Consider the following 12242-nt stretch of genomic DNA (forward strand, 5'->3'; position numbering starts at 1 on the left):
AGAGGAAAATATTACCACAATTCAATCCTTGATATGCAATGCAACTTCCTTGCCTTGATTAACTCACCAACCCATCTCATAAGAGTTTAGAATGTAGATGAAAGCTTAGGTACTGCAAATCCCACCAGATCATTAAATATGAATATTACGTAGGAGCCCCATCTGCTCCTACAGCTATATGAATATGCAATGTGATCAACACAGCAACACCTGCAATCATAACATAGACTATGACCCCCCTTCCCAAATAAGCAGCTCCTACCTGTGATTATTTTTTTTAAGTCAAAAGGTTTTTCAGAAATTAGCATGCTCACAAAATTATACAAGCTTATGAATGGCATGAACTGATGTTCACATTCCACAGCCTTTTAAAGTTTGGCAGGAAAGGGCACATTTTATATTATAGACTTCCATGGGGGGGGGGGGGGGGGGGGGTAGTCCTCTTCTCCAAATAGTTCCACACTAAATATATCACATTATCTGAGCCAGTGTGGTGCAGAATGTTGAACTAGGATCCGGGAGACCCAGGTTCGAATCCCTATTCTGCCATGGATGCTTGCTGGGTGACCTTGGGTCATTACACACTCTCAGCCTGACCTACCTCAGAGTTTTTTTGTAAGGATGAAATGGAAGAGAGCAGAATGATGTAAGCCTCTTCGGGTCCCGGTTGGGGAGAAGGGCAGGGAATAAATCAGTCAATAAATAATAAACAGAGTCCCTAGCTCATGTCCATTTTTGCACGCTAGCAAGATTCGCCCCTCCATAGTTTGTTGAACAGACCTCCATATTTATCACCAAGTATATCTGAAAATAAACTGTAGGAAAGCTGCTATTTGTACCCATGCCGCTCATGCAAATATGTTTGAAACAGATCTCTAGAGTGCTGAACATTTTCAGACAAGTCACTGGAATGCATACAGATGGCATTATAATGAGGCATACATCAGTGCAAATCTTATAACATTTGAATATGCAAATTTGTCTTGTTGCCCATTTCCTGATTGTATTTCCTTGTTTTGCCATAACCCATGCATCAAACAGGATGGAGAGAGGGCCTCATTCAAAGCAAAGAACAGCTACACAATACCCATTTTCCATGGTTAACCACACCTGGGGACTAACTCAGGGTATCAAAACAGATGCATAGCTCTGATGCAAGAAAGACCAGAAGTTCCACTTCCAAGGAGAAGTACTCACTTCCTGGCTGTGATCTCTTTGGCACAGGTAAGCAGTGAGTTAGTATAACCTTCACAAACACAGAATGGAGTCATAGAATGGGGGGAATGCTGTTTTGCCACTGAAAAACATTTGTGAAGAAAAGTCTGAGCTGCTAAACCTTTTGTTAAAAAGGAAAAGACTGAACTCAAACGCTGAAACCAGCAATGGTAGAAAGTGTGGGGGAAATCCCCCACTGAATTATTCTATCCATAGGACAACATCTACTGATATTATGTAAACACTCTGATGTACAAAAGATCTTCATTACCAGGTCTAAACACTCCCATATATCAGCACAGAGATGCTTCTACAATACATTTCCAAGCATAAACTGACAGGCTGGATTTATGAGTCCCTTCGACCCAAAGCAGATGTTTCATTTAACTTCGAGGCATGATTAACTTAAAACAAACAGTTAAACAAGAGGTTACTTCTTGCTATGAATGTTTGAATTGTCTGAAGAAGAGGAAAAGGGTGGGGCAGCTCTTTTGTGTAATCCAGCCAAATCCTCAAATTACCTACGCAACACATGCCACACTGTGGCAGGTAATGGTGCAGAAATTATACAGAAGGGAGCTGTCTCTCACCTAAACGGTGGAGAATGTTCAAATGAAGAAATGGGCCAAAAACTAAATTTGCACATGCAAATATGAAAACACTGTGTGTGTTTTTTGGCCATCTGTCAAGATCAGCAGCCTGTGAACAAAGCAGGTGCTCTTAGGTTACAGGAAGAGATTGTGGGTTTCATTTTCCTCACATGCTTTAGCCTACCACAAAAACAACAGAAGAACATAGAAACTGGTTGGCTAAGGCTTACCGTAGTTAACTATAAATCTTGAGACAGACAACAGGAGACTAGATTCTCACATGAATGATAACAAATAACAAATTGTGTCCCTTCATTTGCATTTGTCATCTCTTCGTGTATAACTAGGCCTCATGAACGACAAACTAATTTTTGCTCTTCATTGCCAACCCATCTAATAGTAGCCAAAGAGTTAGTCTCAAGGCCTTCATAGAAAACTGCACCATCTAAATGCTGCCAGAGATTCTGAAGTTTATTATTTTTTTCTTACTTTATGAACAGAAAAATCTACAGTCTCCAAACATGCAATTAAAATCTACGCTTGGATGGCCTACAATAGAGTACATATGCACAGTAAGTCAACGTTCACAAAAGTAAACTTTATCTGTCTACCAGGCCCAACATTTATAGCAGAAATAATATCAGAGAAGATCACAGGAGGTAAAGTCTCTAACTGGGCCTCTGGAGGTCTGGGAAGTCAGGTTTGATCCCCCCTTGATCTCTCCTCTTCTTCTTCTTCTTCAGCCAATCAAAAACACCGACCAGAACACATGACTCTGTTTTTAAAAGCAAACGGGGGACTATCAAGACTAGTATGTTCTTGCTGTACTTTCACAATATCACTGTCTTTGTGGTAGAAAGTTCCTTGTTGGGGGTGGGGGGGGAGAGAAGCTGGCTTGGGATTTGCATATAATCATTTCTAAAAGTTCTTGGGAAACTGTCCCCGTGCCTTTCTGATCAAAGCTAAGAGAACAATTTGGAGAGAGACAACCAGCAACAGGCTGAAAACAAGGGCTGCTGTAGACCAATTGTACGTATCACCTGAGTCTCAGAAATCAGTCTTCATTTCCTAAGACACCTCCTCTACTGCAGCTCCTATGCGTTGCAAAGTCCCTCCCTCACCCCTCAACCCAGTCATGTTTCAGACACCTTCAGGTATTTCAAGCTGTGCCACCTTTTTCTGGAAATACACAACTGTTACAAAATTGACCCCCTTTCAAAATATCCCTAGCTCTTGAAGGGTTCTTGGCGCAATGAAAGCCAAGAAAGCCTCGGCTCTTCAAAAGATCTTTATCTCACAAGACTCAGAGCTCTTCAGATACACATGAACTGCATTGTACAGTTTGTTCCCTCTCTCTCTCTGCTCTTTTGTTCTCAAATGTCTCTCATTTAGGGCTTTTCCCCTCCTGTCTTAGACCATTATTAACACACACTTCTCTGCAATACGTAGCTCCAAAAATATTAAACATCACATTAAATATTTACACAGCATATGCATTTCTTTTAGCTTGGTAGCTACTTCTACACGTAAAACAGAAGATGCAACTAGCATGCAGATTGCCAAGTGGCAAAATATACACGGGTGGAATACTAATTCATGCAGCAGCCTTTGAGAGTGCTTCTGGTCCTCATTACAGAATTTAAGAGACATTGAATGGAGTATGCATTTAGGCTTTAAGCACATGGAGGGACACCAAGATATTCTAAACTGAGCTTCTATAACACTCTGGAGAGCATATCAAAACCCCTTCCTGCATTCAAGGCACATCAGTGATTTGTGTGCTGGGAACAGATATAGCAGCTGTTCCCTTATACATATACCCCGTTTTCCCGAAAATAAGACCTACCCCGAAAATAAGACCTAGCAGGATTTCTATGCATTTCTGGTATAAGCCCTAGTGTGTCTTCTTGAGAAAAAATAAATATAAGACAGTGTCTTATTTTCGGGGAAACACGGTATCCCAATACATTAACTTGTTGCAATATACTGGACTTAAGAGGTTATGTATAAATACAAATATGCCTGATCAATGCATAAGTGTCTCCTGGGCAACAACTGGAATAATTTTTTTTAAATTTGCCTTAGAACCAAGAATTTCCTTAACTGAAGAGAAGAAGATATCAACAGCCTGTTGTTTGAAAGACCCCTTATGAATCTGCCCACTAGTTAAGATTTTCTAGAAGCCCTGTTGTACGTTTCCCAACCTTCAGAGATAAGATGATAGCTCCACATACAGGGTCTTCCCTGTTGAAGCACCTTGAAATTCCTTTCTTTCATTAGTTTACACAGCACCGAGTTAATTAAAGTTTAAACTCCAGAGGAAAGATTTTTTTAAAAAATCCCCAGGTGATCTGTAAGTCACAACTCCTTGCGAGCTCTGTTGTATTGCTATTTCACTATTATTTCCTTGGCCTTTTGTTTTATTATAGCCTACTCCTCTGCTCTGTTTTTATGATGCAAGATGCTGTTTTATAGGAAACTACTACCTGATGCTGTTTCATGCTATTTTTAATTGTTTTATTGCTATATATTCTTAAAGATTACATATATGTTTCTAAAGACTGTTGCCTCTGGCACTTTTAACCAAAAATCAATCCATCTCTATTCCATTAATGGTAGTGTTTTCCTCCGCCCCAAGGAGCCTTCTGCTAACACAAGAATCTCTTCCACTGGCAGAACAGTCTCTTGCACTAGCACAACAGAGCCATTTGCAGAACACAGCCATAGAATCCAACCCAAAGTCTGCTATAAGTCTGACAATATTGATACAACCTAATGTATTCCTAAAGGTGCCCGGCTGGGTCCTAAGGACTGAAATGTTTAATACAAACTTCCTTCCGAGGTTTTGGAGATATTCTATCACAGGTCAACATTATTGTGATCAGTCATTCCCAAGAGCGGACCATCTAAAAAAAGGCCAATTCAATATCATTAGAGAGGAGGGTGGTCAGTCTCCTGGTGAGCCCGGGTGACCTCCTGGAATTACAATTGATAGATCAGTTCCTCTGGAGCAAGTGGCAATGTAAGAGGGCAAACTCTATGGTATATTATAGATTCCAGGCGAAATGCCTCCCCAAATTCTCTCCTCCATAGGCATCGCCCTCAAATCATCGGGAAATTCTGAGGCCAGAGTAGCCAACCATGGTGGTGGAAAGTGCCATCAAATCACAGCCAACTTACAATGACCCCGTGGGGGTTTAAAGGCAAGATATCTTCAGAGGTGGTTTGCCATTGCCTGCCTCTGCACAGCAACCCTGGACTTCCTTGGTGGTCAGCCATACAAATATTAACCAGGACCAACCCTGCTTAACTTCCAAGATCTGATAAGATCAGGCTAGCCTGGGCCTACCAGCACGTAATTAATGATTTTCCCAAAACACACACAAGTCTTTGTTTCTAGGAAGACCGGGACTCACAGGATAAGGTAAACCCTGGCATCGGGAACAGGACAAGGTTGCGTTCCACTGATCTTCCTGACAGGAAGCCTAATGAAGACGTTGCTTTGCTTTAATTGAAAACTAATGAGAACACTGAGCCCTGACAGGCGAGAGAATATGCATTAAGTAAAAGCAGCAAAGAAAATGTGAAACCACGGCACTCTAAGAGGCCTCTGAGGGAAAATACAGCACTCTGGGCTCCAGCAAATGAAAGGAAGGCATTTTATTTGGAGGGGCTCCCTCCTCCACTTCAGTCTTTAATCGTTCTTCGCTTCTTCAGATGCACCAATGAATAATGGCAGAGGGACTGGGATTAGCTTCACAGGGAATTGCATGCCCTTTTGTATAACATGAATGTAAAATTGTTATATATGTGTCTAGAAATAATAAATGTTCTTTCCCCATTTATCCCTGCCCCTACCTTCCCCTCTGCACCCTCTCCATTATGTCTAAATTGGAGACAGTAAACTCCTTAGAGCAAGGGAGCACTCTCCTCTCTCACAACCCCATTTGGGTAGACAGTTATCAGTCAGGAGCCCCAGGATATCATCTCTGCATCATTCTAGCCCAGTCCAGGATATCTTGGGGGAACAGACCTGTATTTCCCTGGACGGCTGCTTTGGAGAGTGAGTTCTGTTCCACAATGTGTACACCAGCATTTGTTGTCTCTTGTCTTCTTTCCTTGTTGACATCTAAACTGTAGGATCTTTGGAACAGAAACCTATCTCTGCTCTGTGCCATCTGTTTGCACAGATGCTCGGAAGGGGAGCTTCTTTGCTGTAAGAGTTTTTGGAAAGCCAAAAAATGTTTCCAGTACTGAAGGCGTTTCTATTCTGAGGTCACCAACCGGTGTGAGTGTGCGGTATAATGGCCATAGTGCTGGACTAGGACCAAGGAGAGCCAAGTTCAGATCTCCACTTGCCATGAAACTTACTGGGTGACCTTGAACCAATTACGCTTTCTCACCCTAGACTGTCTCAAAGAGCTGAAGTGAGAATAAAATGTGGGCCACTCCCACCTCCTTGGAAAAAATGCTATCACAGTTCACATTAACTCCCAGACAATGCTAGATGGGATATTTTGTGCATGAGAGGTCTGCACTGGCCAGGCAGGGAGATCCTGTGGCTCAGAAGAAACCATTTGCTTTTCCCCAGCAAAAAGAAACAAGTTCCTTCCTCTCCACGGATTGGTGCACAGGCCAGTGCTGACTGAGCAGCCGCAACTGCTGTCAGTAGCTGTTCAGTCTGGTCTCACAGGAAGCACAACCTGTGGTACACTTCCTCCAAACCCAAGAACTGATAGTTTCAGGGCTGAAGCGGACACCTCGTTTACTCTAAAGACAGTGGGGAAGAAATCACTTGGGGCTCAGTTGAACAACACGTTCCACAACAAGCTGTCATTTGGGAGGGTTCATGTGCCTACTTAATGTCCCACCCACACCCCAGAATCAGTCAAGGTATATATCTCTCCTTCCCGCCTCTCCTTCTTATCTGTTAGGCTGGGATAGTTTGCAGCTGGTTTCCTTCAAAGGTGAATTTTTCCCAAGGCTGAAGGGCAACAGAAGCAGCAAAATATAAGGAGTAAGGGAGGACAGGAAAATTGGGAAAGGGGGGATTACAAACAGAACTGTCAGAAGACTATTGTTCCCCTTGTCTTATCCCTCCCCAACAAATCTTCTGTAGCCCCATTGGTTGAATGCAATTACTACAGAGGTCAGTATGGTGTGGTGTCTGCAGCGTATGACTACGGAAGCCCAGGTTCAAATCCCTGCTCTTCCATGAAACTTGCTGGGTGACCCTGGTCCAGTTACTCACCTTCATCTTAACCTACCATCATAGGACTGATGTGAGAAAATGGTAGGAGTATCATGTATCTTGCTCTCAGTTCTTCAGAAGGGGGGGGGGGGATCAGTAAGCACCACAGGAAAATTCTGCCATGAGCTGTTATCTTATCCCTATGCCTTCTTGGCTGTTTTTACACAAATCAAATAAAAGTCCAGCAGCACCTTAAAAACTAACATTTATTCTAGCATGAGCTTTTGTGAGTCATAACTTTTCACAAAGCTCGCTCTCATTTATTTGTTTAGTGCGTTTTTATCCTGCCTGTTCTCCAAGGAACTCAGAACAGTGTACATGGTTCTCTCCTCCATTTTCTCCTCACAACAACACCGGGCAGTAGGTAAGGTCATGAGAGAGTGACTGGACCAGGGTCACCTAGCTAGCTTTCCTGGCAGAGCATTCTCAAGTTATGAATTAAACAGCACTAGGAATCTTTTGGGAACACGATATTTTATTATTTCACAACAACTGGAAATAAATCTTCAAAGGACAGAGGTAGACAGACAGCTTGTACACCCAGCAGTACTGTACACTGTGAGGACCGTGCCCGCAAGTGCTTGAGCAAGTGTACAAAATTGTAAATGCCTAGGTGTTACCGAGATCACAAAACAACATCTGAAATCTACAAGTAAGACAGAATACTGATGGAAGAACAGAGCCAGAGCGCCTTGATTTACCCTCGTGATTCCTATAGTAGCCTCTAGCCATTTGGAGACACAGAAAAGTATGCCCTCAGGATGCCAAGAAACAAGTTACAAGTTCTATTCCCTACTAGAAAAAACAACAACCCAAACCCACAGTTTTAGAATCACTGAAAATACTCTAAGAAGACCAAGAAGCTTTTACTGACATACACAGCGCTCCAAAAAAAGAAAGAAACCACAACATGTCAATTAAAGAATCGGTTTTAAAATGAGGCTGAAACAGACATGTTTTCAGATGGAAGCAGCACTCTTTTCTGAAAGAAAGAGTAAGCCTGTGTGTGCGCGTGCACACACCCTTGAAACAGTTAACATTCACAGTGTTTCAAGACTGGTTCACCCATGCATATTTATGCATGCTTTATGACTTCAAGACTCAGCAATGACTACTCCGTATGAATGAGCCATCACTGATCAAGCAACGCAAACGGAACATTCTGGCCTCCTTGCTTCATTGTGCGGAGCTGTCCCTTCCATTTCAGGAGATCATAACCGCAAAGGACATTGGGGAGCACGTTCATGCCTGGCAGGGTGGTTTCGTTATTTTATGCGCGTTATCTCAGCCCTCATGCAAGGAGTTCAGGGCACCAGACACTGCACTCCCATCCACATCCTGATGGACTCAGATGAGCCTATTTTCAGCTCAACGTATTTTTCTGTGCAAAAAACATTGCATATTTAAAATTCAGTGCATATTATTTAGCGTTTCATATCTCTTTTGGAGGGGCCATGCAAGAGATGAAAATAAACAGCTCTCAAATGTGTTACTAAAGGACAAACATCTGAACTGAACACGTATTATCAGAATCGGCCTCATTTATTCTGTCTCCCACTGGCAACACCCTGAAGTGCACTTTCCCCCTTCACTGGTCATTATATCAGCTGCATCAAATTTTATTGAGTCTCCATTTTTTCTCCTCTCTACCAACCGACCTTCCCTATTCTGTCCTTCTGGCACAGGCCAGAAAATGTGCATTCCTAGTGGTTAACAACACTATAGTTGTTTTGTCTTCACAATCAAGCTCTTTAACCAAGTGCCATACAGTAGCTGGCTCAGTTAAAATATGTGGGACGCAGGAAAATGATGTTCAGCATAAGTAAGCATAAAATGATGCATGTTTAGGATCAGAGTGTAGACAGCAGCATGAGAACCCTTCTCTCCACACACAACTGCTTGACAGGTTAAACGCACTGAGATAACATCATCATAAAGCTAGCTCATAAAATAGCAAATGCTCATTCCCAGTTGCCCATGCTATTTAAAAAGCAAAAGCAGAGCACAAATAAAAGGTTTTCAGATGAACTAACAGTTTTGTTCAATCCCGTGCCCATGAAAAGGCCAGAAATTAACATGAAAGTACAGATGTTAACAGAGAATAATCCCTAAATCCTCAGCATCCTCATACAAGCACTTCAGTGTGGATTTACCAAGAATATATCACCATGAGACCTACTTTCATTACTCCAAACAGACAAAATATATAGGATGTAATCCAGTGGGAATTTCTCTAGCACACGCAACACTGAAATGAGATGGATGCCTATCCTTGTGCAAGTCACATTCATTTCTAGGGGGGTCCCTCAGGAGAAACAAACTGAGCCCTTCACAAAGCACTTGGCATAGAACATCTTAGCATATACAATCACTGTGAAATAAATAGTTCCACGTAATAAGAGAGGTGAAAACACTTGTTTTAAACATGGGCACTTGGCTCGTAAAATTTGACCAAAATGTTAGAGTTAGGGAAGCAGGTCATTCTTTCAAGGTTTCTTTTTTCTTGTTAAATATGCCACAATGAATCAAATTCATGTGTAAATACAATAGAAGAGAGTGCTTCAATTAAGATTTGACCTACTTTTCTCCCATGAAAGCCATAGAAAACACACACACACTCCAACTTATTTCCTCAAAATAAAACAGTTCATTTCAAGCCTGCACTACAAGTCAAAACAGTATATCTAACTAACACTGCAGGCAATCTAGCCAATATCATAAGGCTATGTGAAAAAATGTCTTTGTTTTGTTTTAAATTCTCAAATATTTGTATTTTTTTTTAAACAAAACAGTACAGCAAGCTATTAACAAAGCAATACGGGAAGTGAAGTCTAAATAATAATGCAATGAGCAGGACCTCTAAGTAGTATTGCAAGCAACCCAACAACTTTCATATAAAAAGATGGAAGGGAAATATGGCCTGCGAACACACGGTTTAAAAAAAGGCAAGGAAGGTCTGTTTTGCATCCATCTAGTCAATATGCTAGCATATGAGAATTCACTGAAAGCTGCTAAAATATATTACAGATTATCTGAAGAATACCCACCCCTTGCTGACAGCTTTTTAGTGTTGATAATTTTGGCAGCATATTCTTGTCCTGTAGTGATTTTCATACATCTTCTCACCACCGAGAACGCCCCCCTGTAAGCCAATAAACAGAGACACGTCAGTTTCCAGTGGGCTATGCTCCTAAGAAAATGGTCTCCTAAATTTGAGTGTGTTCACCAATCTGAGGAGGATCAATTCAGGAGGCAGGAGAATGAGCATGTCACGGCAATCAGCCTTAACGTGATGGACTGTAACATTAAACGGTATTTAAAAATGTGAGCACAAGCCATACCATTAAGCAGACTACAGAAATGTACATCTAATTATAAGTGACAGCTTTAATGTGCAGAAATTGTGCCTGCATCCTCTGACTCAGAGAGAAAGGATGCTGTGTGAATATGTATTATTTGTGATGGAATGGGGAGAGAGAGAGAGAGAGAGAGAGCCTGGCGGGAAGCCCCCTGCTCTTGCCCGGTAAACATGCCACTTGGTGTTTATTTAAGCATAAACACTTGTGTCTCACTGGAGTGCCAAGGATGCAATAAATCTTAATAGACACAGTTCTGAGCCAGAGCATTCGTTTGCTATTCCCCCATAGAAAAGAGCTCTAGAATTAGACTGCTCTTTGCAACACGTTCCCCATGTTAATACTACTCTTGCCATCCGGTCAAGCGTTTTTGAGTCATTTATGTAACAAAATTACACAGTACTGAATTCACAGCTATTTTTTTTCAATGGGGCCAGGGGAGGGAGGAGGAGATGCAAATAAAAGGGATATCATGAGCCAAGGCAGTCAATGCACTCCAGGCACATAACAATCAGCACATTATGTTTCTGAAGACTTGAGTTACAGTTGCCCATCTCACCACTGTCAGATTTTGGGCTGCTAATTTACTGGGCAACATGAAAATGTAAGCCACCCACGTTGCCCAGGGGCACATGTCGTCATGGTTAGCTCTCTCCTCTCCCTCTCGTGGCCCCTCCACCTCGGCAAACGCCAGAATGGTGAAGGATACCCTTGCCTATATTCTGTTGATACAGAGACAAGAAGATTGATACGGGCCAGCTCAGGACAGCCAGGGGCAGTTCGTCATAAACAACATCGCTGGGTGGGAGGGGGGGGGCACGGGGCTTCAGGTCGCCTTTCCTCTCAGTGGAAAAGTGCAAGATGTTTTGTATGCGTATATAAGATACAAGCCCAGAGGAACTTTCTGCCTCAATAAACGTGGCACCTAATTGCAAAAAGGCTTCAAGGAGAATCGCATGCCAAGCGACGGGGGGTGGGGGGGGGGGGGGGAGAGAGCCGTGTCCCCTCATGTCAGCGATCATTTGCTTCCCCCTAGATCTGTGCAGACAGTCCGTTGACCCTTTCCCTAGTTCAAGCCCTCTCCCCGCCCCACCTCCCCGGAAGCTTCAGCCGGCAAGCTGATTAGCGATGCCCTGCCCCACTGCCAAGGTCTCGCCTAGGGCAGGGATCAGCTCCCAGCCCCTCCAGCTGTCAAAAGACATCGCTTCCCTTGATCCCCCCGATGCCCCTCGCCGTGCCCACCTCCCCGACCGAGCCCGCCCCGTCTGTCGCCCCCAGAGCGGCTGCCCCCCCCCCCCCCCCCCCGGGCACTTACTTCCCCAGCTCCTCGAAGAGCTGATACTCGTCGGTGAATCGGGTGCAGGTGGTGGTTGAAGCCATCATTGAGCCCGGCTCGGTGCTGCTGGCGCCTCGCAGGAAGGGAAGGTGGAAAAGCGGGGAGGGAAGGCAGGCAGGCAGGCAGGCAGGCAGGGAGGGGGGCGGGAAGGAAAGGAGGCGAGAGGGGAGGGCAAAGAGGCGCTTCTCCTCCTCCGGGCGCGTCCCAGTCACGCTCCCGCCAGGCTGGCTCGCTCGGATCCGGGGCGGGGGGCGGAAGGGAAGGGAGAGGCGGCTTTCTCCTTGGTCGTCCCCTCCTTTCCTTTCGGGGAGCCTGGTTCTGACCCAGCCGGCTCCCGAGCAGGAGTCGTTCGAGGGAGGGGGGGGACCAAAAGCAGCCGAGGACGGCTGGAGCTGCAGTTCCCGGGGACAAAGAGAGGGGAGCTGGGGGCGAAGAAGAGCCGAGGACGGCTCAGGCTCCCCTTCGCGGAGACCACTTCAGCGGCCCGCCTTCCC

The 12242-nt window shown here is 44.0% G+C and overlaps 1 protein-coding gene across 4 annotated transcripts in view; it reads right to left on the reverse strand.

The window, feature by feature from the left end:
* Positions 1-12062, reverse strand: part of LOC107110299 (calcium/calmodulin-dependent protein kinase type II delta chain) — a 196946-nt gene extending 184884 nt beyond the window's left edge. For all 4 annotated transcript variants that reach the window (XM_015411086.1, XM_015411063.1, XM_015411069.1 and 1 more), the window contains exons 1-2: positions 11728-12062; positions 10104-10198 (exon numbers count right to left, since the gene is read on the reverse strand). In XM_015411086.1, the coding sequence (XP_015266572.1) occupies positions 10104-10198; positions 11728-11795 (163 nt within the window). In that variant the 5' untranslated portion in view covers positions 11796-12062. The remainder of the gene's footprint in view (positions 1-10103; positions 10199-11727) is intronic.
* Between the last annotated feature and the right edge of the window lie 180 nt (positions 12063-12242).

This window comes from Gekko japonicus, unplaced genomic scaffold (assembly GCF_001447785.1).
Source record: "Gekko japonicus isolate JY-2015 unplaced genomic scaffold, Gekko_japonicus_V1.1 scaffold362, whole genome shotgun sequence".
Lineage (NCBI taxonomy): Eukaryota > Metazoa > Chordata > Lepidosauria > Squamata > Gekkonidae > Gekko > Gekko japonicus.